This window comes from Platalea leucorodia, assembly GCF_965183815.1.
Source record: "Platalea leucorodia genome assembly, chromosome: 9".
NCBI lineage: Eukaryota > Metazoa > Chordata > Aves > Pelecaniformes > Threskiornithidae > Platalea > Platalea leucorodia.
Genome location: NC_138831.1, coordinates 44,894,106 through 44,921,544, shown reverse-complemented (window position 1 = coordinate 44,921,544; position 27,439 = coordinate 44,894,106). Strand labels below are relative to the sequence as shown.

At 42.0% G+C, this 27,439-nt stretch overlaps 1 protein-coding gene across 7 annotated transcripts in view; it reads right to left on the bottom strand.

Annotated features, from left to right (window-relative positions):
- The window catches only part of CHD2 (chromodomain helicase DNA binding protein 2), a 73,565-nt gene that overhangs the window by 41,119 nt on the left and 5,007 nt on the right, over positions 1-27,439 (bottom strand). For 3 of the 7 annotated variants that reach the window (XM_082321528.1, XM_082321527.1, XM_082321531.1), the window contains exons 4-6: positions 24,249-24,309; positions 14,967-15,100; positions 872-1,079 (exon numbers count right to left, since the gene is read on the bottom strand). In XM_082321528.1, the coding sequence (XP_082177654.1) occupies positions 872-1,079; positions 14,967-15,028 (270 nt within the window). In that variant the 5' untranslated portion in view covers positions 15,029-15,100; positions 24,249-24,309. Of the gene's footprint in view, positions 1-26; positions 278-871; positions 1,080-14,966; positions 15,101-15,431; positions 16,367-24,248; positions 24,310-27,439 lie in introns of those variants that run through there. The other 4 variants (XM_082321530.1, XM_082321529.1, XM_082321534.1 and 1 more) reach the window with 4 other exon arrangements.

Genomic DNA, 27,439 nt, shown 5'->3' with positions numbered 1-27,439 from the left:
ACAAACAAACAAAACCCTGACCTAACCTGATTTTCCTTCCTCCAAGTAAACTCAGTTCACCAAGTTCCTCTCTCCAAATTGGGATTTGGGCTCCTCTTTCTCAGCTCACGCCACGCTGTGTTACCCGGGTGCCTCCATCCCTCGGGTGAAGCAGGTACCCGAGGCACAGCTTCTGCACCGGGCAGGTGCTCGCCAACCAGAGGGGCACCACATGCATTAAACACCTGCCATCCCTCTTCCTCCTGTGCAGCCACAGGCAGAGGGCAAACCTGGCTATTTGAGGCGGGTATTGCTAGGAGGTAGCTGGGAAGCTGCAGAAAAAAAACACAACAAAGAACCACTGTTCTGGACATAATAAACAACAAAAGCTAAATAGCTTTCTTTTGCCTCCTCTTTTTTTTTTTTTTTACTTTTTTCAAGGAGGAAGACACTGATGAAAACAAACCAAAGTGGCCCAAATCCTAGACAAACATTCTGATTATATACCACATGGGGAAGCTTCATTACTTCTGAGGGAGAGAAGAGACAGAAGAGAGGAGTGGAAAGACAGAGGTAAAGGATGAAATGACAGGGTCACATATTGATGACAGGCACCTGCTCCTCATCCACACCAGTCAGCCCCATCGCTACCTATGTGGTGCCCAAAGGCTTGTCCCACCAAACACACAAGCTCCTGCTCACAAGGATGACAGCAGCAGGGCACAAGCACGCAGACCAAACAGCCAACGAGTGACTTGGGGACACCAGAGGCTGGAGGCTGTTTGGTCAGAGTGGCAGGGAAGTTGAAGCCAGCTTCGATAAGGTCCCGTTTTCTGCCCTTTGGCGGTGGGTACAGGGGTAACATGACTATGCAGAGCAGTGAGGGCAATACCTTTTTAACATCTGCTATCCTTTCCTTCTTAGAGGCCGGTTTTTCTTTGGTTTCAGGAGGGGTCTGCTGGGATTTTGAACCCGTTGATTCACTTTCGGATTCAGACTGACTTTCAGAGGACTCCGAGCTGCTGTTTGACTCGCTGCCCTGCTCACTTTCAGACTGGCTTGCAGAGTCAGAGCCAGAGGCTTCTTCGGATGCTGAGTGACTGATGGTAGAGAAAGAAATTACATTTTAACTGTACTGTCACAGCTTTCAAGTATGCAGCAAGCAAACCTGAGCCATGTCCAAGCTACAATGACAGGCTTGGAACAGCCTAAACGCAAGCGAGAACCGCATTGTCCCAAACAGACACCCTGCACTGGCACGTTGAAGCTGAAACAATTCCTTCCCAGGACAGGCGCTGAACACATGGGCAAGAGTAGGGATCTCCAAATCACTGTACAGCATCTCCCGCTCATCAGCCAAAACAGAGGGTGGTGGTACCATGAAGAGAAGCATTAGCAATACCAGCAGCACAGGTCCTCCAGGGAGGATTCGGCTTGTTCAGAGAGAGCAAGAGTAAGATCTATTGGGAGCTGGAGTGTCCAGAGACCATCCTGATATATTAAAGATAGGCAGTTGCTCTGGCACAGCTCTCCACTACACCCTAGTATGGCCGGTGGTTCAAAAATTCAACATCCAATTTCTGAAAGAGACCAGCACCAAATACTGTATGCATAACACTATATCTTATAGTAAATATCATGTTTCTTGCAAAAAGAATAAATTCAGCAGCAGAGCAGCAAAAAGGCGCTTATACGGGCATGTGGCTGGGGCAGTTCCTGATTAAAGGATTACACCAACACTGTGAAGACTGCATTTCTCAAGTAGCCAGTAACAGGAGAGCAGAACATCGAACAGCTGTATTTCTCTTTTTTTTCTTTACATTAAAATGGGTTAATATACAGAATATTCACTTAAATGCAGGCTCCTCAACAAAACAAAGAGAGGTGAAACTATTTTAGGTGGCCAAAATACTCAAATACCTTTGCCCAATTATTCCAACATATATTTTTCACTTAAAATCCAATTAAAGAAAAAGAGAAAACTCATTACAACATATAACATACATGCTAGTAAGGCAGCATTACAAATCCCACTCCGTCACAAACCAAAATGCAGTGCGGCAATAATGATACTACAAACATTTTGAACAAGGAGCATCTCTTTCCAAATCAGCTCTTGATCTGAAGCTAGATGCTTTCATAATATTTAAGGGCATGCCAGAGATATAACATCATGAAAAGAAGAGTCAGGAAAACTTTGCAGAGGGAAACCAGATTTTTAATTTTTCTCCTTCTGTACAAAACTACAAAAGTAACAAGGTACATCAAAGGCTCTGCTCAGATTTCACAATTCGAGAAAGAAATAATACAAAAAAAGCAAAAGCACGTGTACAATTGCATACAATTCTACAGAAATCGATGCACGCTATAGAGACGGGATCACTAGAGTCAGCTGCTATTCATGGGTATATCCACATACAAATAGAGCTAATTTACACCATGGCAAGTTTCCACTCTTAGATAAAAATTCTCAAGTTATCTGTGAAATGTAACGGGGCTGGTCCCCAGCAGCTCAGGGATCAGCAGAGCTGCTGCCGCCTGCCCGCGCAGCGGCTCAGCTCCCGGCTGCCGTCTCCCAGGGAGCGGGCAGAGGGCAGCAGCCGAGCGCCGCGGGAACCTGCTCCGGGAATCCCTCCGGCGCAGGGCGCGCAGCCAGGCTCCCAGCCGCCATTTTACAGCCATCCCTCTTCCACCATCTTGCGATTTCGTTGCTGCTGCTCTGGGTCTGCCACAAGTCCTAAAATGGAAGGGTGCAGCATGCACAGGGGAAAAAAGAAACAGCGGTGAGCAAGAATTTCTAAGGCTGAAGTAACAGAAACGGAGCCTTTTCAGGAAGGAGCGGAGCGTGAGCCATCACCGATGGTTGTTGGTTTCATCGTCCCAGCTTGGTTTTGAAGGAGAAGGGGGTATTGCATCGCTCCCTCCTAGGAGGGCTGGAAAATCGAGTTGAACTGCCACCCTTCCAGGCTGCCCGGTCACTCCTGCCTGTCCCACTCCTATCAATGCCAACCAAAGGCACAGCCCCACGCACAGCTGTCTCGCTACACCTTGCCGCTGCCTGTCCCTTCCTCTAAGTTTTCTGCATTTTCCAGTCCCCTCTTCTCCACCACGGCCCTCCATCGCTGTGCTCTCCTGCTATGCCCCGCTGCCGGCGCCATCCACCGTGCCTCTCCCTCCTCGCCTGCCGCCCTGCAGCTCTCCGCAGTTCCTCATCGAGCACGGATCTGCTGACATCTGCTCCCAGCGTCCCGCTCAACCACATTGCTTTGCAACCAAGTCTACTTAGAGCGAGTGATTAAATTTCTCCGTTGGAGAATTTTCAGAGTTCCAGGGTTTTTTCAAGAAAACCAAGGGAATTTTATTAGGAAGCATTGCCACACCACTCAAGGAAATGACACTCCAGCAGCTCTGGAGACAGCCAGTTTCCACGGGCAGGGCTCGGCAGGACACCGTCCCTCAGAGCCTCCTGCGGGGACGGGGACTCGACCTCCGCAGAAGAATGGGATCTGGAGGCATCCAAACCTCTACTGTCACGATGCAAAGTGACAACATCAGGCTCTGGTTGAGTCATGTTGGCATCCCATGTTCCATGGGGACACACGGAAGAGGAAGACACTTTTCTTCAATGAAATTTATTAGCAATAGCTGGAAGAAATTACAACAACCCAGGCTAGACTGAGGCCAGACAGCTTTGGTAGTATTTGTTTAAAGGCAGAACAGTAATTACTGGCCTCCTCCCGCTCCGGAGCTCTGTTTCTCAAGGCCTTTAAGCTTTATTTCAAGGACACAGGGACACAGCCTTTCTGCACATCAACAGCCATAAGTCATGTGCTTTATCCACATTATCTGGACGCCGTAATTCTTTTTTCCCCAAGATGTGAACTGTGCCATCTGAAAAGAGGGCGACTTCTCTAGTGAAAGAGACAGATGACCCACACATCTGCATGTACAGGTATGCATGCGCCTGCCCTACTACAGAAAGAAACGCAGATGCGAAGTGGTATGTCCTTTTGAAGGCTGTTGCAAATAATTCTTTTTTAATAAATGGCCTGTTATCAAGGCAAAAGGATCTGTGCTTCTCTCTATTTCTACATCAACAGAATTAAAAAAGAGAACTGAAAAGGCTCATTCCATAAAATAATCCTTTCTAACTATCACCGAGGCAATCAGGAAGCATTTCTACCTGTCAACAGAGTAGAAAAGATTAGCAACATTGTATGTCAAGTCAGGCCTTACACTGTACATAACTGGAGATTTAAGTCCTCTTTTCAGAAGCTATTTTTGGAATATGCCCTGCTTTAATGCCCCTAAAGTTAACATCCAAACAAGACCTACTTTCAATTAAACTATAAGCGGGGGATAAGCTAGAAGTGTCGCAAAATCATGATTCAACCAGTTCACTCCCCTCCAAATTCAGCAGAGAAACACCCGTGAGCATCAAGAAAGCTACAGTTGGACCGTCAGTAACCCCCTCGAAGTGAGAAACTCCTCTAAAAATTGAGATCTGCTAAGACTCAGCCAAATACGTTCCCCTGGTTTCCAAGAAATACTTCAGGCTATAATTCTGTTTTAATTAAGAGCCTGCTCCTGACTTGAGGGGGAAGAAAACCAAGTCATCCCTTACTAAGAAGGACACGTTCCTTCCAAGAAATAAGTAGCTGAACAGCAGCGATAAGACCCTTTACAATCAGGCATCTAAGTTTACAAGGCAATTACAGCGTGCCTGAAGCCTCCAGCCTTAGCGTTTAACATTTCACATATGACTTCATTTTATAGGGGATCATCTTTGCTAACAGCAACAAAACACTTTATAAGCTCTCAACAAGTACAAACAGTAGATATGTTTCCAGAAGGTGCAAGACAAGCTGAAAAAATGACCCAATATGAGTTTCTGGAACCAAGAGCTGAGAAGGGAATGGCTCTAACTGGGACCATTCTGCCCCAGACTTCAAAATTTGGCTTTTGATGGACAGAACTTGAATTCAGCCAGGGGGATAAAGGAGGATTAATGACCCAAGATCCTCCCACAAGCCAAGCTCCTCCTAGCTTTAAGAACTGTTGTGAACACTTTGAATCTAAACAAGTTTGAATCCAAACAGCAGTGTTCCACTGGGCTCCGCAAGCTCAGCAGGGACTCGCACCAGCGAAACCACCCCGCCCAGGCTTGAGAAGGGCCTTGGAACAAACTCCCAAGGCTGGATAATATCAGGGGCTGGATAATATCAGAAACCAAGTTTATTGTTCCCCTCTGGCAAACAAACACTTAACCCTTGCGCGTTGTCGGGCACAGCTTCTCGTGTCCTGTGGATAACTGACGCCCAGGCGCCCATCCACGTCTCGGCTCGCTGCCACCGAAAGGCCAAAGGCAGGTGGCTGGGAGACACCCCCTCCCCTCTCCCACCCATCCGCCCTCCGCAGCCCACGTTCCCAGCACCCACCTTGTGCTTACGCCAGCACTGACTGGGCTGCTGGACTCCTCCATGAGCCACTTGAACTTGATAAAACATCAAAAGACTAGCCCAGAGAAACAGCAAAATAGGTCTCTGCCGGCTTAGTGAGCAAAATCAGGAGCAAGCCTTTACAGGAACCAGGAACAGTGGAAGTATACTGCGTTTGGCAGCACAGACGAGTTGCAGAGGAGGAAAGGGACAAGCAAGACCCCAATTTTGGGGCAGCAGCAAGCCAGCTGCAAGCCAGCTGCTCAACTTGACCACCCCTGGGTCCTCAACACCCCTCTCTGGCAGAGCCAAGCAAACTGTCTGCGAACGGCTCAAACATTCCAACTCCGTGGCAACCTTCAAACATACACGAGTGGGGCCACGGGCCGGAACCTCGGGTCAGCCCACCGGACCTGCTGCCGTACGGCACTGCCGACCCGCGGCACAGCGGCGGGCAGCCGAGCTGCGGCTCTCTGAAGCGAGCAAGATGTCTTCTCCAGACCAGGCGTTTCTGTCAGATCCAGCTCTACCAGTAAAGGAGGCTTCTCAGCCCCCGCAGCTCTTCAGCAAGGGCTACCAGCCTCACACCCCTCCGCTGGTGGCACCGACTCAAGATTTACTCTAAAGCACAGATCAGCAAAGCCAGTGGAGGCCTCCAATTTAAAACTATTTAAATAGATGTGTCTTCCTGAAGTGATCTATACACAAACTGTTATACACACAAAGGGACAGTGACAAACCACAGAAGATGCTAACACACTGACCCAGCTGGATACTGTGTTGTTCTTTAACATTTCCTTTGAATATTTGATCTATAAATATGATGTTCACTATTATTATACATAAATATAAATGAAATGCCTACATATATTGCAAGTAAAAATATGCACCATCAGTTAATGTTGATGCATGCACTCAGGTAGCTGTAAAAAGCACCAAACCATATTAAATTTCACCTCCAGGCTAAACAAGTCAGGGATAACACCACAAGACTAATTCTGGCCATAGATGATCTAATGAAGAAAGGATAACATGTGATAAAGACAGGATAATACGTGGACCACAGAGGACTAAGAACAGCTTCATCGGATCTATCCCTTGCCTTGGGGAAAAAAAAATAAATATGAGCAAATACTATAGTAAGCATAGCCAAGGCCGTACAGACAGTACATGGAGCTTGCAGGAGAGCTAAGTCAATGACACTCAGATTGTGATACGGAAGATAAATTCATCCCTAGCTTTTTGAGTTACCTTTATTTTATTCTGAAAGTCTATTAAAAAGAGTGATTGGTGCTTGCCTGTCTCCCAAGGCAAAGATTTTCTGAGTGATAAGAGCTGAGAAGGGTCAATAATGCAAGAGCTTTTCCCAACTTACTTCCTGCAGGCAAAGGGGAGAAGGGAGGGAAGAAAAATATTCCTGCCACTCTACTATCCGTACCCGTGTGCGGTATGTATTTCTAACAACGATCTGTCTCAAAGCAGGAACTTAAACTGGAATACACCAAACGCAGCCAGGCTCTTCATACTGTTTAGAAGTGAGTCTCAAACGATTTTGAATACTCGCAATATTGTCATTCTGGCCAAAAACGGCCAACTCTGGGCAGGCTTTCAAGGGGGACAACAAACACTCCCAAGGTTACAGGGTTGCCCCGCCAGGTAACAAACATGTCCTTCAAAAACCAGAAAAATATTTCCCCAACCTCATTTTGTGACTGGCAACTATTTTTTCTTAAATAGGCAAGCGAGAAGAGTTACCATGGAGAACATACACATTTTCCACATGTGACTGCAAACCTTGCTTGCAGAAGAGGGGCGTTAATTACACTTACACAGCATTAGGCACAATAGGGCCATGGGGCTACCGTAACAACGGAGGGATTATGCACTCAGCAGGTATCCTATCTAAATAACCATCCCAACTGGGTTGTGCTGGGTTTCCAGCCTGGCTGAAAGGAGGGGAAGGGGAGGAGGCAGAGGGAAATCTTCACACGCATCCTGGCCAGCAATACTTGCCCCAGCACAGGACTCCCAAATGCCAAAGGCAAAGCAATCCTGAGCACACAGTGAGCTAAATATATCCCTCACTGCTCTGCTGCAGCTCCCTGTAAAGCACATTGGGCTATCTTGAATGACAAGTAATTTCCAAAAGTGGTTTTTTTTTCTCCACTACAAAGGCACCACATTATGCTTGCATAAGCAAGCAAAACGAGCAGTTCATTCATGATTGTGAGAGCTGGCTCTCTCGCTCTCTGATCTTTCAGCCAGAGGCTGAAAATGCCTGGGATGTTTAGTGGGAAAAGAAAAAAAGGGGAAAAAAAAAAAAAACAGCACAGGGACAAAAGGAGTCAAAACCTGTCTGCTTGATTAAGGAGCGCCATTGAGAATCTCCAAGGGCAGCATCCTTCCCGTCCCTGCGCAGAAAGGGAAGGACAATGGCAGTTCCCAGGGTGGGCAGGGGGCCGGTGTCCGTCCCCCCCCCGGGCAGGCGGCCGAGCGTTTCGGCAGCAGCCAGGGCTGAGAACCTCCTCGCCCCCGGGCGGGGAAGGGGCCCGGGGCAGAGGGACGGGCAGGGGTTAACTCGCCGTGCCCTCGGCAACTCCGCACACGGCAACTCCGACTTCTTGTAAAGGAGGCGGAGGTGCCCGGAGGGGGTGGGACTGGAGCTCGCACAGCCAATTTTGGTTTCAATTAGTACAGAAAGGGTGGTTGGGTTTTCTCCCTTAACATTTGCAAACTTCCTTTAAGACCTAACAGAGGAAAGAAATGCAGGAATATGGAAATTTAGGACCCAAAATCATGAACGAGAACATGAAGGTGCAGAGATTCCTTTCTGGCTGCAGATGACCTGCAGTTCAGAAGAGGGGAGCCTGACCTGGCCTGAGGGGTTTATTCCAAGTGACTGTTAAAAGCTGTTTTTAACCGAGAGATTTAAGGCTCGCCATTAAGCCTCCGTTTTACAGACAGCACGCAGCATTCAAAGCTCTCAACTGGTGACAACTCTGTAGTTAAGAGCAGAGGTTCCTCCCCATGAAAGAGATGCAAATGCCTCCTGTAATTAATATATTAGCAATTCTATTAAGTCATCTATACCTAGCAATAAAACAAATAGTTACAACACAACTTTTCCCTAAGTAGCCAGGTATTCTGGAGTCAGTGGATTCCTGACATTGCAACACACTTGTTCAGAGCCGGGGTACAGGTTCCCGAGCCACGAAGCGTTCAGCATCCCGCCTGTAAAGCGCCCGCTCCTGGCACACGCACTCCAGGAGAAGCCCTGCCAAGACGAAAACGCCATGCGAGCGTTACCAGCACAATGCCAGAAGGGAATCCGAGATCACTGTTGCAAACTTTTTATTTTTTTAACCTTAAAAGTCAAGGCCAGAAAAGCACATATACTTCAGCACAGATTATCTCAGCCCACAGGTAAATATAAAGCAAGCTGAATATTGAAAATTGTAATTTGGCAGCAGTGCTGCACAAGCAGTAATGTAATGAGAGCTGCTGCACATTTGGAAAGACTCATCAACAGTTTGCTTCTTATTATATCCAAAAGACACTCCCTGCTCCAAGAAAAGGAGGCATTAACACCATGACAGGCTTACAAAAGCTTTATTGCAAGTCACTAGATGTGACTTTTTCATCTAGTCATTGTGCTTTCATTTCAAGGATCCTTTCCAGGATACAAAGGCAGACTTTACAAGCACACCACCACCTGTTGAAAGAGCACCTTCAAAATGGCATTTCAGCACACGTCTTTTAATAAAAACACACCAGAAAAATTTCTGTAAGACACCATGTCAGTAGAACAGCACATCCTTTGCTAGAAGGCTGCTTATATCTAATTATGGTAATCCAGGCCATCCCCTCCCCCAGTGCCTTTCTGTTTCTATTTGTTTTCCTTGAAGGAGAGGAGAGAGAATGCAGAACAGAATCTTTCTCCATCCGTTATCACCGCCTTCCCGAGCTGGATTTCAGCTAAGGGCACTGGAGATTTAGAAGAGCTTCTCTATCTTCAGAACTTAACAGCCTAATTTAACATTGCAATTCCTGCTGGAACCGTTGTCTGCAAGACGAAACAAGATACAGTGGATATACACAGCTCCAGGTTATGTATCAGGAGATGCGATTTCAGCGTAAGCTGCCAAACCCACCCAAAGTAGGTTTACTTTAGCTGTCTCGAGTTCAAAAGCAGCAAGGCCATGGCATCAGAAGCTTCAGCTCAGTCCCCACGCTCCTGCTCAGTCCCAGGTACTTAACCACCTGGCTCCTCTCACTGCATCTGCCACGGGTACCCGCATCTGCTCCTTAAAACTAGCAGTGATAAGCCTCCGTCAAGAGACATGCCAGTATAAAAATTCCTCAGAGACAGGCTTAGCAACTCAGTAACTTGCTAATCGTACCAACAGCTTTCTGAGATGAGGGGTGACACATGAAAACAAAGATGGGAACTTGTTTCTCCCTATACCGAGTTGGAGAGATTAAAATTAAACATCACTGCCTTCCTGGCCCTCCCTCCGGGCCCTCTCAAAGCCCTAACGCGAAGTTAACAGTGGAAATGTTTTGTTTTAACGCAAATGGAAGCGTGGTTATTGTAGCCCAAATGGGGACAGCCACGCTGCTCCCGCGACGCACACGTGAGATGCCGTGCTCTCAGGAGTGCCACCCCCAGCAGCAGTCAGGTGTAGGACCCTGCGCCGCTGCAAGGCGACATCATTTCTCCCTGAGTCGTGGGAGAGCTCGGCTTCAGCTCACACAGGAAAACGGGGGAAGGTGCAGATAAGGGCAACTGTTGCCCTCAAAGTACAGCAGGTGAAACATCAACCCACCAGAAAGCGGAATGGGCTCTAACCTCCAATCTCAGCCACATGGAGCTCTCTTGGCTGAAGGCACTGCTGAACTTAGGCAGGAGGGGGGCGGGGGCGTGCGCGCAGGCATGTGCGCACACGCGCAGCAATGCCCCGGCACGCTGCGTGCCACAGCAGCATTTTTGCAGGGTTACAGAATTACCCAGGTGAGCTCTTTATTCCTATTTTTCCACTTTTATTCAGCAAAAGTCATGCATTTAGAGAATACATAAAACCTGATTAATTAGCTTAAGATGTTTAACTAAAAAGAACAATCCAGAAGAGATTAAATTTCAGCTAAATGTAGCTTCTTGCAGTTGGTGAGCCTTTTTTATAGCACTCTATATATTGTATCCATTCCTGGCAGCAATCACAAAACAGGAAACAGAGAAGTTGAAAGTCTCAGAATTGTGCACTGGTAATTAGATGAGACATTTCCTTCTAATGTGAAACAGAAGTAACAAAGCAAAACAAGAACAGTCTCCTTTGTGCTGCACACAGATTACATCATTATTCATAGGAATTCCTTACACATTATTCCTTTTGTGTCCTGCACTGATCAAGCATTTTCCCTTTTCAAAAAAGCCTCCGGACAGTTTCATAAAGGGTTAAAGCTTAAAAAGGCGGGGGGGAACCCATCCTTGTTAAAGAATCCAGCAGTGCAAATGAAACTGAAAGACTCGGTAGGTACACAATGGCCACAACAGCTAAAAAATAACCCGTCAGCCTGGATGAAAAGTTGAAACCCATAGTTAGAGGCATTTTAATAAACGTGCTTAACATTTCCACTCGGCTCGAAGAAAACGAGTTGCAAAATGCATGTTGAAAGCAAGAGTGAGTTTTTAGTGATTTAAGGATGCCGAAAGCCATAATGCTATAAAAAAAGGCCAGATGTTCCAGGAATACTACGATATTCTACAATTCCTTTTGAAGTTAAAAAAAAAAAAAAAAGAAAAAAGAAAAAAGCCACACCACAAATAACCCTGCTCCTTTTCAAGTCACTTGCTTCTCAAAATAGCCTGCACTATTAAAAAATAAAATAAAATAAAATAAAAGCCCGTGCCCGCCAGATGAGGGGAAGCGAGGGAAGGCGGCGGCAGCCACGCACTCCGGTCCGCGCTCCCAGTACATCCCAGTAGAGCCCAGCGGAGCGCGGGGCCGGCGCGCGGCGGCAGGCGTGGGAGAGGCCGCGCGGCGCGCGCAGCCATCGCGCGCAGCCATGGCTCTGTTGCCAGGCGAGCGCAGCCAATCCCCGTCCCCAGCGAGCACAAGATGGCCTTTGAACTCCCCACCAGCAACTTCCTGCTGTTTTTAGAGTACACACAGTGCAATGCAGTATGTCTGTCAGCTATGCGGCACAAAGGAACAGCCATTTTGTGACTGAACTGGACCCGCACCAAAATGCCAGGCGGTGCAGCCTTCCCCTCTCCTTTCACCGGGAATCGGGGCTTCCCGACCGCTACCGAAACGAGAAAGAGATGCCCTCTGCTTTCATCGGCAGCCAGGGAGGGCGATTTTTGTTTTATGTCTTCCTTTCCCTCCTCCTCCCCCCCCAAATCCTCTTTCGTATGTAACTACATCTTCATAAAATGGCTGCCACGTAAAACGAGGGTGTTCTGCTCTGCGAAGGCTGCAGCACACGCTGCAGAGCACTCTGCCTCTGTAAGGTGGCCGCTGAGCAAAAAAAACGCCATTTCAGACCTCGGACTTCCAGCTCTCTGAACAGAAAAAAGGCTGAGATCTAACCCACGACAATCTTTTTTTTCCCCCCAAAAATGATGTTTCAGTGCTAGAGAAGCCAAGAGCTGGATACAGATGCAAGGGTTTTTTCAGCCCTGCAGCTTCTGTAGCAGAAACCATTCCCACAGCGGGGCATTTAGGAGCTGCAAGAGCAACTGCAACATGTGCGGGCCGGGAAAACTAGAGGAACAACGTATCCACCGCGTGTTACCTGCTATCCCCTACAAAACTCACTCCTGGGCTTCAGGGGGACCCCAGCCTGCCTCTCACCTCTGAAGTTCACATTAGGGTTGCACCACGGACGTACCCTCTCACACCACCTGCCTTTCAGAAATGCAGCATAGAAGATGCTAGAAAACACACCAGGATTTTGTTCAATTATTTAATGCGAGTCCCAGATACACAGGTGGTGGTTATGAGCAACTGCAGCATCCCAACTTCTACCTTAGGTGGAGAAAGTTGCATCAAATCAATCAGCTTCAAGTTTGGAAAGATTGGCTGTCAATATACAAAGGACAGGTGTTGCTGTTCATCTAGAAAAGCACAAGCACACCCCTCAGCTTACAAACTGTGAAGAGTTAACCCCATTTCCCTTCCCAAGAATAATCACCTGTTTCGGGACAATTCTCAGGTACTTTTGTTTATTCAGCATATGCCTTTGCACTTTCTCAGAACTGGAAAGGTGGGAGTCCATTCCAAATATACTCCCCAGTTAAGACACTAAGGTGGTGTACAGGAATTGTATTTTCTTCTGCTTTAACACCTTTCTCTGCATTTTTGCTTCTCCGGCCCAGGTGAACGGCACCGGCCGTATCTACCTTTTCCACCCGTCTCCATCAGCCAGGCCTCCCACCAGGGTTTATGCAACAGGACTTCACGTATTTCCACGGATGCCGAGCTGGTCTCACAAGCGGGCAGAAAGCTGGCCAGCAGCACGTGAAGTGCAGACATCAGTGCATTTCTGGGCTACAGTAAAGCAAAGTGGTGGCTTTACTTCCTAGAAATCATTTCCCCTACAACTTCAAGTCAACCTCAGGAAGTAAAGCCCATTTTACGACATTCAGCTGACTCACAGCTCAGAAATAAGCTCAACAGGGCTCACTTACAAATATCCTGTGCTCAATTGTTCCCACACTTCAGGTGAGTGGATGTTACCCACAGCAAGCTTATTTTGAGAAAAAACTGTGAAGGGGGAGAAGGGTAACCTCACACAACAGGTGTTACATGTAAATCGATCAATTATGATAAATAACCTCCCAATGAAAACACCAAAAGCACACGAGACACTATGCAAATATAATACCCCTAAGGACAAAAAACCCCAAAGGTCGTCTTTCTGTGGAACTACTGCTCGATGTCTCCAATTTCATCTCCTATTTAGCATAATATTTCTAACACCGATAAAATACCTTAATTTAGATTTCCTGAACAAATTATACCTATTATTGCTCTTGCTGAGAATCTGCACTTCAGAAAAAGCATAAAGACTTCAATAAGCTGAATCATAAGTAATTTTTTTAAAAATCCACTTTTTAAGCAATATTTTGTGTGCAATATTTACAGTAATATAAAGACAGCACAGTTTGAAAGTCTGATGTGTTTTTAAACTGCATTATTATAAAATAATGTAGGTGCTGCATGTAATGCTTCAACAGTCCCTGAGGCTAATTTAGTTAATAATAATTTCAAATTAAACAAACTTACCCATATCCATTTTTAGGATTTAAAATTTGACTGCAATTGTAATACATCCAGAATACCATCCAAGTTTATGCTAGAAGGTTACAGTAATTTGATAATATATATTCCCACAGTATTTCAAGTTTGTGTGTTTAAGGAAGGTTAAATACTGGACATCAAGAATACTATTCAAACACCTGCAAACATCACATAGAGCACATGTGATACAACAGACAGTTCAGAATTCTTTTTTATTAATGTTGGTTAAAAATTACTGAAGACAACACCAGAAAAAATAAACAGGCCATGATTCAATTAAAATTAACAAAATGCAAAACTCAAGTGTATTTACAAACTAGAAAACAAAAATGCATATAGTTTAATTTCCAATTTTCAAAAAAGCCGACCCTTTAAATACAAAATGAGCAATTCAGTAGTTATACTTCTGCATTCCTAGCAAACAAAACATTTCCAGTGTTTCATACTTTTCCCACATCAAGGTTAAGTTTATAAAAATCTGTAAATAATCTCATTACTCAACAAAAGTAAATAAAAACACTCCGAGCAAAAACACATTAAACAAACAAGCAAAGCATTTGGAGCCTCTTGTTAACAGTCCCAGTGTATATTTTATGATATGAAATGCTCTCACCAGCAGGAGAAAGTCTGGTTAAATTGTATAAAAATATTCTAAAATACCTAAACAGTATCAAAGTTCTACAAGCTCAAATAAAATTTGAAGTAAGGGGTATCAGACAAACAGGCATTTTCCAGTTTATATTTTAAAATGAGCTTTTTTTCATTCATGTAACTTTTTCTTGTGTCTATTTACTATAATTTACTACTACACCAGGCTTCTGTATGGCCCTCAGTTAAAGTTTAGACTTCTGAGATTCTTCAAAGAAAAATTTGCCTTGTATGTAAAATGGTGCAATGCAGCAATGGCTAAACCGACAAGGTCATTTTTCACAGCACAAAAAACCTAAAAACTGAAATTCAAAAGCTGGAAAAACATAATACAGAGGAAAGGGCTCCCCTGAATAAAGGTACAGTACCTTTTGACTATGACATGGGCCCTTAAGTCACAACACAACTTTCAGAAATTGCTACCAAAAAAAAATTAGGGTGTGGCATGCTAACAATCTCAAGGTCATTCCTTAAAAAGGAAGCAAAATCAGTAAAATGTTTTGTATTAAGCACTGACAGTAACCCAAGGCTGTCAAAGTAAACAGGGTATTCACAGGTTTTACAAAAAAAAAAAAAAAAGAAAGTTGATAGATCATACCTCGATGCATTGCTGTGGACTGAACCCTCCTCTCCTTGGCTTTTGTCCTTATTTCTCATCATCTTTTTATTCTTAAATATTAAGAGGGGGTCAGGGGTGTCTGTTTGCTTTGAAGTCCTGTGCCCAGGTATTTACTGTCAAAAGTTGAAAGAAAGGTAAGGTCCCAGTTCGTTTCACTAGCTTTCATTATCAGGAACAAAGTCCTGACGCTGCAATGATATTGTTATAACAATACACAACACTGATCAACACGGCAAAACGGAGATTTAATACAAATAATCATTTTTAGAAGAAAAATCCGAGAATAAACACAGCAGAGGAGCATCCTGCAAACTTTCCCAAAGTAACACTGGATGCAAATAATCTCTGTATCTTATTGCGTCATCCCAATACAGCTCAAATCGGTCGAAAATCAAAGTACTCAAAACGGCAGAAATCTAAAAATTATTATTATTAATTGCTCACCTACCTGATCCATGCACCGTCGCCAGGACCAAGTCGATATTAGTTTCGTGTAGTGGAAAAACATTAGATCCAAAATATTTTGAGTTATAATGATAAAAGACGAATTTCAGAGAATGAAAAAAAATATATATTCTAATCCCAAAAATATGCTGCCGATAAAGCAAAAGAAGCGATAATTAGTACAAAAATGTCCGGGGGAAAAAGCTCATTAGGAGAGCGCACAAAAATGGAGGTACGCCATGGCTTCTAAGCTGGAAAAACAACGACCTGGGCTCTCTCCACGGCTTCTTCTTTCCAGCAAGGCACGAAAAGGGAGCCCTCAAAAGCTGCTTTTCTGCCCGAAAAAGGTCCGCTCGGCCCCCGATTAGTGCCTAGGAGAGGCAAGGGGCTGTGGGGGCCCCCTGAGGCTGCCCGAAAGTTAGGGAAAGTTGCGTAAAGTGTTGGGGAAGGCACGGAGCTGAGCGCGCTCTCTCTAAGGCACAGCCGCCATCTAGAGCTCCTTCCCAGCTCTGAGCTCTGCCTTTGATTGACACTCTCTACATTTACCCCACAACTCAGGTGATGTACCATAGACCCACCCCTTCATTTCTACCAAAAAAAGAGATAGCCTCCACCTAAAGGGTGCCTGCTACCCCCACAGCCCTGGCTTCTTCCAACTACCCCAGCTGAAGGGGCACCTTAACCCCATGTGGCTCAGACACCCTTTTGAAACCAGAAAGAAATGGAATTTGTGCCTTTTGTTTTAAAGATTTGCTAAATATTTCAGTGCCTGGGCTAAAATTACTTCCTCCCTGGACAGGAAGTGCTGCTGTTACAAGCCATTTTGAAAGAATGGAAGTGGAGCTAACAGCCATGCAGCCAGCAACAACCCACCTTGGGGCTCACCCCACCCAAGGGGTAGCTTTTTTGCAATTCAGTGGCAGTATCCCCAGACAATAGGTCCTCCGTTCGCCACCCAACACTTCCACTTAAAGCTTGGGACAAGAGCGGCAGGCGCTCCCAGGAGAGCCCCGCATTGCCAACAGCCCCCTCCAGCTCGACAGCGCCTCCCTAGTGGTTTTCCCCAACAACAAAAATCCAACAGCTACACAATTTTCATCAGTTAGGCGAAGGTACTACTGTAAAATAAGTCTGACACCATTAAAAGGCTTATTTCGAATGCACATTTTTAACCCATTAATGTTTGTTAACATATTTTAACGCAACAAATGAATTTAAAGCTGTATAATAGCCGAGCTGTAGAACTGGAAATCAAGCCACATCTCAAACACAACACCATAGTATCGAGAGGATGCATCCCAGAGGAGATGGAGAAGATCCAAGCATCCCCTAACCGCTTGTATTCCGACTACCAGTTGTCTTCCCACAAGCAACAGACTCCTTAAAATGCAAGGACACCTTGCACATTCGTAAGCATCACAACAAGACAGTGAAATCAGACTGGGGGACTGCTGGGGGGGAAGGGGGTACCGGGCTAGTTTGGGCTTCTATGGGGACATCCATGGCACAGCATCCCAACAGCCTGAAAACACCAGCTTCTACCAGTAGAACCAAGATAGTCCTGTCAACTCCTCCACATGCTTGCCACTCACATCCTCCAACAACCTATCATCTTTTCACATCAAGAGGTTTGAGTAGGTACGCTCTGTTCCTACGGTCCCTTTTAAAGAATTTCAGTTTACCGATTATTTACAGAAGACCCCTTGCACCTGAACTACAACAACTGAAAAACAAGACCATTCCAAGCAATTTTGGGCAACGCTAAGGAAATCCACTCATGTGAACAGGGATCCCTTTAGGTTGGTCCCAGTATCCAACTCCACCACATAACACATGACAAAACCAAACCTCAGCAAGCAAACTGGTGTATCATCAAAACAGCTGGATTGAATGGGTATGAACAATTCACCATGGTAAAAATGGATATTCACAAAGAAGCCTGAGCAAGCCAAATGGTTAAACACACACAATGGGGGTTTGTTTGGTTTTGTTTGTATTTTGTTTGTTTTTAAAAGAAAACACCCAGGTTATCTCAGGGCCAGGTTTGTCATCTTGGCCCTCCAGCATAAACCAAAGACAACTATGGATTTCAGGTGAAACATACATAGGAAGGTGGCCACAGTTTAACCATTTGATCCACAAGAAACTTGAAAGGAAATCGTTTTTTGAACATTAGAATCATTTTAAAATTCATTTGTAAAGGTTAATATGTCATCTGTAGCAATATCAAAAATAACCATTTTTTCTCATCAAATACATGGTACAGTATCATGCAGCTAAGCCTCCATTAAATAGCAGTGAAGCAGATTGGACACTTGTACAGAACAATTTTAAGACAGAATAGACTGTTGAGGAAGTATGATGTCCAGGAAACACCTTGAAAAGTTTCTGTACCCATACACAACCGAAGAAGCATACCTAAAAAAGTTATACAAAACATTCAAGTACTCCTTTATTGTCATATTTGCCCAGCCTTCAATTGGTATCAATTCCATCTTAAAATAACTTCAGAAAGTTCAGCAGAAGTACCCTGACAATAGGCCAAGTACTGAAAAACCTCTAACATTAAGCACCTGAATGAACAAACCAGCGAATAAAAATGCATTGGAAGTCATGGCAAAGTGAAAATCATTTGCAAATGAAAACCACATTTTAAATCAAGTATAGTGCAAAATTTTACCTTGCCTTTAGTGCTTAGCAGCTAAAGTATTTCTCACTTTAATAGCAACCAAAAACGTAACCCACTTCAACATCAACACAATAATAATAATAAAAAATATTCAGCCAGAAAGGACAAACACAAAGTGTGAAAGAAACCAAAACCTTTTATTAAGTCACTTAAAAAAACATTACATTTTCTCCAAAGGGGTAGCAACAGATCTCTTAGCAAATGAATTTGCCTGTTATGCATACACAACCCAAGAGTAAAATTTTGCCACCCAGTCCTCAAACAGATCCATCATTGGATAGTCACTGATACAGTCCCCTGATTAATTCAAGTGCAAAGTCCATTTTGATAGGATGGTCACAACCCAGATCTTCTCTGGTTTAATAACACGAGAGTCCACGTTTTAACATCCTTTTCTTGGACAGACATATCACAGCACTCATGCATTAGTCCACTTCCTCAACCTCTCAATCAACAGTGGAACTGCCATCTTGGTGTCTCATTCGTAGACTCCTTTTGACACTCTTCATCTGATTGGATTCTTTATGGAAAATTAAAAGAAAAATGCTGTTGGAATACAGGTCATATCTTTAAACTAAGACATTCAACTACTGTATCTTGAAGATAGTTTAAACATATAACTGATGCTTCATTCCACATTACACATTCCGGAACATCTACTTTTATCATCAACAAACAATGTCAAATCATCATCAGTTCAAGAGTCAAAAACATAAACTTTAACCAAAACTATAAAGAAGTAGGGGAGGAACAATTAGAAGTTCAAGAACCCTTTCAGGCTCCGTAGTTCCATTTGAAATTTCTCTATAGTGTTAAAACACCAGAGAAATCAAGTGGGAAATCTGAGATAATTGCTCTGGCAACCATCTTTATTGGACTGACCCATCTACTAAAGCTGATACTGCTTAGTGGAAAACCAAGTTTATTATAATAAGCCACATTTTTTAACTACTGTCCATGTTCCTTTCTTCAAAGACATAGATCCATCCAAACCAATGTAATAGGCATGAAAACTGGTTTCCTATATACAGATGGTGACTGGAGACAAGACATTCCACCATCTTAACCCAGTTTTCCAGCTCATGAAAGACATACAGTGCAACAGCAAACACACACTTATAAACAAACGGAATGACAATGACTGGTTTAGTGACTGGTGGGAAAGGATGTGTCAGAAGGCAGATGAAAATCATAACAAGTTACACTAGTTGCCTTTAGCAAGGCCGCCATACTACTCCTGATCCATATTCCAACTTTACTCTTCATGTAACAGCAACCAAGCCCACAGGTGAGTGACAAACCAAACTGATCAAATGACTTCCACATGGATAAATACAAACCAAATGTCCCCATCTGAACATTTTCTTCCAAGAAAAATAAGCTCATATACTAAAAAAAAAAAAAAAAAAAAATACTACTACTCCTCCTAACGTGCAAAAAATTAAGTACAGGAAGTTACTAAGTGTTAAGAGCATCATTTTAAAACCAATGCTAACTGTAGAAGAGACTGACATAGAAAAAAAGGGTTTAAAATGTCTTCATGATTGAGTATCTGCACTCCAACGTCAATTTATTCTTTTGAACGTGCAGAGCTTTAACCTCATTTTAGTCTGAAAGCCAAGTCCACCACTATGTTGTTCCCCTGATAATCCTGGGCAGATTCTTACAAGAAGTGATGCAGAAATTACCCACAGTACAGCAACAATCGGTGGAGCCATCTAGTGGTCTCTGCCTCACCACTCCCATTTCCCCATTCTCATTTCAAAATAACCAGTTACAGCAAAGCAAACAGCAATGGAACCAGTGCAACAAGCCTCAGTCTGACTTTCATAACTGCCCATATGTCCTCTTTTATATTCCTCTATAGACTTCCTTGTTTTAAATACAATGGAAAAGAAGTACAGCACATAGAAGTGGAATGCAGGATCTGGTAATTCACTTTGCTTTGCATTGTGCAACATGCATAGTTGTAATAGTATTCAACCACAGGATCTTCACATTTTCAGAACCAGAAACTGAACATTCAAGTTTTCAGAAATTCTTTGTTTCAAGCATTCAACTCATCCTCAGTTAAGACAGGAATTAAATATTTTGAAATATTTCCTCCCCTTCCCCCCCCCCCCCCCCCCCCAAAACTGAATAAACAGTTTTTGGGGGTTGTCTTGGGTTTGGGGCTCTTTTTAGTTCTTGGTGATATACTAGTCCAATTTCAAACCCATTTAGGCATTTGAAGGTAAATTAAAACTTTGAATAATTTTTAATGCTAATGCCTTGACTGAGGTACCAAAACATGAAAAATAAACCACCAGAAAGTTGCCCATTATTGTCACAATCACGTATTCAGAAGTACTAACATGAGCACAGTGGAACCCTCATAAATAAGACCATTAATATAATTTTTATAGTTATTGTAAGAAGCTTAGCACGAGGAAATTTAATTACTGGCATCAGCTTTCCCCACCTCTCAAAAATGTCATTTAGTAACATATTAGTCAACCTTGAAAGGCCCTTTTCAGTTGGGTTAGCCTTCTGCCTTAGACACTAACGAGATCTGCCAAAAGCAATTTAAGGGCAAGTTTCCCTACGAGGTTCACCTACATTTGGTTGTACCAAAAACTTTGCAAGTAACCCGCCACATTCATTTTAAACTCTTCTCTTGACCTTGTAAAATAATTAGCAGTAAACGGAACTGATGATATATTGTAATTAAGAACGTGCTACAAGAGCCCTTGTTCTAAAAGTTATTCATACATCAAAAAGATACCACAGTAATGGCCAAAATATTAATAGCAATCTGTACACTTTTTCACGTGAAATCTACATTTGCTTTAAAAGATTTCACAGCATTTGTTTACTTATGAATTAAGGCACATTTTACTGAGAAGTTTCAATAATGTTGCAAAAATATACTCCACCACCACCAAGACATATGCAGTGATCCTACACTTAAGGTAGCCATCGAATAGCCCAGGTTTTTTGCTAGATGACATGAATATTTCATTCCTTCTGTAACATCAGATAGGAACTATCCCATATTTCAAGCTTTATTATCTATTATTTACTGCATTTGTTTCCAAACACAGCATTTTGGTAATGATGAATAAGGGACCTGGGTAGTCATGCTTTCAAAGTTTCAAACTTTCAAAGTTTCCTTGAAATCACTGGTAACATATTGACACTCTGTATCAACAGACAAAAACCATTCACAACCATGCCTAAAGGTTTAAGGCAACAGTTTTGAAACATACGAGTTTACAAAGTTTTTCTCTTCGTTTTTTTGTAATTCCTTATTTGTTGCCCTACCTATTAAGAGAACACAGCAATAAAAAGATGTTTCTTATGGCCAAAACCATGGCCTCAGCAATTTCACGTCTATTGAAACCTTGCATTTCTTACATATAAGACTGAAGGCCAATAACATGTAAAACACCCAGGCATCACCAGAGGTGCGTAAGACACCAGCACATTTACAAAGTTTTCCAGAGTGAAATCTCTCACACTGGAGCTTAAACTTAAAAACCAAGGTGACATACTGCTAGTAAAGGGAATTCACTCCAACAGAGGGAGCTGAATGGACAGAATGAGGTTCCAAGCAAACCAAACCTGAAGTTCTACACTTCAAAGTTCATTAAAGCAAGATTTTATTTTCAAAGACACATCTCTGGTAACTTTTACACTCAAAGAAAAAGCAGACGTGCCCTTTATCGACATCTAAAGTCCATAATGACGTTCTGTCCAATCTTTAAAAGTAACTAAGTACTCTGGACAGTCCTAAGTCTGCTTTTACCACTACTAGATGTTCAGTAAGCACAGCAGTAAAAGCACAACTCGTGTAGGATCAGGTATTTTTAGCTAAGAAAGACTGTTTGCCAGGTTTATCAGATTTAGAGATTAATTTCGGGTAAGATGTGACTTTATTCACAGATGCGCTCTTTTGTGGGTATTATTTTTAAATAATAAATTTCATTGCATTTAGCAAAGTATGCCAACTTCAGTAAAGCTCCTGGTGTTTTCAAGTATTTTCCCCTTTCTATTAAAAAAAAAAATTAAAATCAGCGCTGCAACTAAACATTATCTATGTCAACCAGAGAGGGTAATACTAGATCTTTCAAGATCCATACTTTTGGATGCTTTTATAAATGTATTTTGAAGCAACTCTTTTTGAAGACAACTGTTTCTAAGTCAATTAAGAGTTTCACATTTACCCCTTCCTTTAGGTAAGGATTATCAAACAGAAAAGGATGGAAGAATTACTCTGTGTGTAACTGAAAAGCTAAATTCCTGCTCAAGAAACCAGATCTGATGACAGCTAATTTACAATCCAATGAGAGAAAACAGAAAAAATAAGCATAGGAAGATGTAGGAAACAGATGAAGATTAATATAAAAAGGGAACATGAGTCACATGTTTAGATATTATAGCAGGTGATTGGGGAAAAAAGGCAGCAGTGGACAGCACAGGAAGAGTTTTGAGGAATAGTTCGAAGCAGTAACATTTACTTCTACCATAGCAGGAAATCTGCTGTTCTACACATACCTGCAATATGAAAAATAGCTTAAGACTTCTGAAAGAACAAAGTAATAAAACTTACAGAACACAGCAGCAGAAGAGATGAAACATTAATCAAAGATCATCAAAACTGAGCACATGTAAATGAATTCCTCAAAGTTCATGAATTCTACTGTTTTGCTTCAGGACTGAAAACTCAGTGATAAAATTGGTTCAAAATGAAACGTACCAACAAGCAGCACAAGGCCACGATAACATGGCCTAGTGAGGTTTGCACCTTACCCCCACGTACTCCCTCCCTCTTCCTTTCAAAAGAGCTCTACATTAGTCTCCAGATCATGTGAGTAGATGAGAAGTAAGCATGGGACTGTGGAGTACAAACTGGGAGCAGCTGCTTCTCGAGCACCTGAGGCAGCATAGATGGCAGTTTATACAAGGCAAGCATGGTTGCTGAAGGTCTCTGCTAACACACATAGCCATTGGACAGTTAAAAATCACTATCATCTATTCACTGAAACGAGAGAACGACATTTTCTCAAGCTGTCTGCAGCCTAAGGAAGGCATTACTCAATCAGGTAGCATGTCATACTGAAAGAACTGTCTCCAAGAAACTGTCTCTTTTAAAAAGAAAAGCATATATTCTGAAGCATAGTTCTACAGGCATAGAGCTTCCCACTAAAAAAAAAAAGTTAATTCATGTACACAAAATGCAATGGATGCCCTAATTAAAAACGTAGAATCAAGAAGCCTGAATTTTAAGCAGACAGGAAGACAAAAGGACTTGGGTCTTTCCAGAGACAACTCCCAAGAGAGTCACAGAACGTGCCAGAGACAGCAAAAGGTCATCAAGACCAAATTCCTTTTACTAAAGGGAACTGGAGAAAATCTTAGCCCCATATTCATCCAGCATAGAACTGAATGAGTTTTTCTACTCAAGCCTGCCAATTTTGCATTTTGACTATATGAGGAATGATTCCTAAATGAAGTCTATCAGCTAGCAGTTTAATATAGGAAACTGTCTCAGCATTACATACCATTTTCTGCAAAGCTGAAGCTTTATGAATGAAGAACAGAAACAGAACAATCATCGAACAGAAGACAGTTACTATCTGCTCAAAAATCCTCACTGAAGCATAAAAGGACAACATGAGATGCTTGTAAGACAAGTTCTTCCTGCTACGATACTTTCCACACCATTTGTTATCCAAATTGTGTGTAGTACTTCTCTGCAGAGACAGACATTTGTGTACCAAACCCTTCTGAACAAGCAAATCTATGATTTAATACTTCTCAACAAAATATGGAGTCAAATCACAGAAGCAGAAGACCAAAGAACTACAGTTAGGTACGAAAGCTGTTTTCCAGTGAGACAGGTCGAGAGTACTATCCAAGCATAGCTTTATTTCCTAAGAGCCCAGCAAGACTGCTCCTGTGGTCCTTCTAACTGAGCCTTCTAGAAACACACACGTGCACACAGACAAACTTTAAGGAACTTCAGGATATATTCAGCCAAAAACTTTAGCAAGTTAAACATTATAGCCATGTGTGCTCATCTGGTTTGTTGGTTTTTTTTTTTCCTTAAAGCTAAAAAGTAAATGTTATTAGGAATAACAACTTACCAGTGCTTCAACCAAGAGCAGTTATTTTGCTTACAGTGAGCAAATCAATTCCTCAACACATCTGTAGGGAAAATGATATATTAAACACTTGAATTAAAAGAAAATTAAAAAATAAAGACCAGAGCACTAGCCTATTACAAAAGCCCTATCCTCAAATGAAGAAAAAAAAAAAAAAAAACCAAAACAAAAACAAAACAAAACAAAAAAACAACCAACCAAAAAAAAAACCCCAAACATTCCCAGCAGATCATAGCATATGGTACAAAAGACATTTTTATAAAAAAAAAAAAAAAAAAAATGAAGTATCACTAGGCAACCTGTTATCAAAGAACCTGTGCAAACCACCCAAGAAATTCAGACCCATTCCTGTACGCAAATCCCTTGAGAAATAAAGCAACAACAACAAAAAAAACCTGTTTTGAAATTTTTGAAAAAGATCAATTGGGCATCAAGTGGAAGTATGCTGAAATTAACTGATCTGTCCTTCACATAAAAATAATTAAAATACTCATTTTACAAAGAGGTGGTATCAGCCAGATGCAGTGGAATTATTTAACACGCTAATATGGAACAAGTTATCCATATATGGACAAGGCCCAAATTTGGAAATGCTCATTGGCAATCCACATCAATAAACATTTCATCAAAATCACCTTAAGCAGAATTAGTAAGATTAAAATAAGACCTAAAACTCTAGAACAACTTTGAACCCCTCTTCTTTTACTGTAAATTTCAACTGCATGAAGTCATCCACTATCATGAGCCATACAAGTTATCCACCTAACACATACAAGCAAGCTGCTTCTCTTGTGATCTCTCAGAATCTACTTATATTGGAATATAGCATCAAATACGTAAAAATTAATGAACCTATCAGTGATATAGTATGCATAATTTTCTAGAATCTTCTAAATTCTCCTCTTCAAACTGATAGCTAAATGTGTAGAAAGGAGAGCTGTGATGAACAGAACTGTAATTTCTTTACTGATATAATTTACTTTAAATTATTAATATGGAAAAAGATCCCTTTAGACAGGGGAAATGATAAAAAATTATAGTAGTAAACTAGCACAAACATGCAGAACATCCAAATGAACATGAAATATAGACGTTTAAAACATGCTTTCAAAATGTGATCCAACAGCTGCTATTAAATGGAAGCACAAAACTGAAGTACTTCTAAAATGGTGGATGGGCACTTTGTGGAAGAAACACAACATGGTTGCTGAACTTTGATCATCCACGAGGCATCTTATCAGTCATGCAAAGCAAAGACATGAACTAGGCAAAGAGGCTTACTTATGCCCGTTAAATCTCCTGTCCCATTTCGCTCAAGAAAACACCACTTAGAAATTACAATTTAATATATAAAGACCAGGTAAAGTTAATGATTGAAAGATTTTCAACTCACAGCTCTCAGCCATTTTTAATAATTTACAGCACAGCTAAACATACATCATCTGCATTCAAGTTGGTTCCTCTTTTCTTTAATTCTAGAGTTAGCATCCAGTTATGGTAATTCCACAGAAACTTGAATGAGGATACTTAATATGGCTTTATATCACCACGGAGGAACAGCTTCCTCTACTGAAAAAGTTACTAAGACTTGATCAGAGCGCATTATTCTGACCTCAGCAAAATTTTGCAAAAGGAATCTAATATTTGTCAGGGTGGTATCCCTTCATAGTAGTAAGACTTCTCTACTCTGACGTGAACGAATGAACCAAACTGAGTTTTTACAAAAATGGCACCAAGATGTTAATAACATATTACATTTCATTTATATGATCACACAAGCGATCATTTTTCCACTATTATAAAATATACCACTGTATTTTGAGTTTTCAAATTTTAATATCCAAAACACATTCACTCCCAAACTATAAAATGCATCACAAAAACTGAAGGTTTATGCCAAGAGCCACGAACTACAAAGCTAGTAAATACAAGTTTCAGCTGAAAAAAATTAGCCTTTCATATTAACACCTGTATTTCCTATTTAACATTCAATTTATTTAATAATGTCAAACTAAAAAAATCTTTTAATCAGACTACTCACAGTAATTGCTGTAGCCCCTATGTGATTAAAAAAAACATCCCCTATTTAAAAATAAATATGGATTTACTTGTTTTTAGGTAGTCTTATAGACATGGCTTATATTTATTTTCAAATTATAGAATGAGATGTCTTAAGTACAGTATGGCCTACGCCACATAAAAGATGCCTTGCATCATAGGTCCATGACTCCTTCACCAAAAGATTGGCCCTGCTAAGAACCAGGAAAGCGCATCTCCTTTTACAGCATGAGGTGAGGTCAGACGCTATTTACCTGACATCAGATTCTTTCCCAGGATAAACTGAGAAAGTATTTTGGCAAAGATGATATATATCACCACACCAATGTTTTTCCATATAAGCTGTCAATGGTACAAATGAATTCTATGAGAATACTTAATATGGCTTTGTATCACCACAAAGGAAAAGCTTTCTCTACTGAAAGAGTTATTAAGACTCGACCAGAGAGCATTCTTCTGACCTCGTCAATCCTTCTTAGTATGCTGCAGGGTGGTCACAAACTTAAAACTTTCCTCAAGTCCCCGGTAGCGTGCATCTAGCCTACCGAGATCTACCCAACCTAAAGACGAAGCTGCCATTTACTAGATGAAAACATGTTGTTCTTACAAGAAAAGACAGCCAGAAAGAGCTCACGAAAGTAACAACAGACATTTAGAACTGTTTTTACTATAATATCTATTCAGCACAAACAGCATCACAACAATATAGGAAATATGTAGGACCATTAAGATCAAAGTGTTCAATTTTGTATTCATCATAAAATGCTCAGGTCAGTCAAGATGACTCTGCTTTTGAGCACTGTAATTCTTTTTTTTAAGAGCAGGTCAATTAAAAGTTGCAGCTTTAGACATTTAAGGATTTAACTTTAGGAATATAAGTCTTGAGTTTGACAAGTTAAGTCCCATCATTACTACCAGACTTTTATGTGAATCGGGCTAGTCTTGCCTTTATCGTAACTGTGCAGTATCTGGTGACTGAAAATTCACGTGGGATTTCAAATATGTTCTGCTGTTCTTCTCAAGGTACCAGATCATTCCTAACACAAACTTCTAATTCCCAAACTTCACATCAGACAGTTACACAACAAAGTTCTAGCACATACCTAACAGCCTTG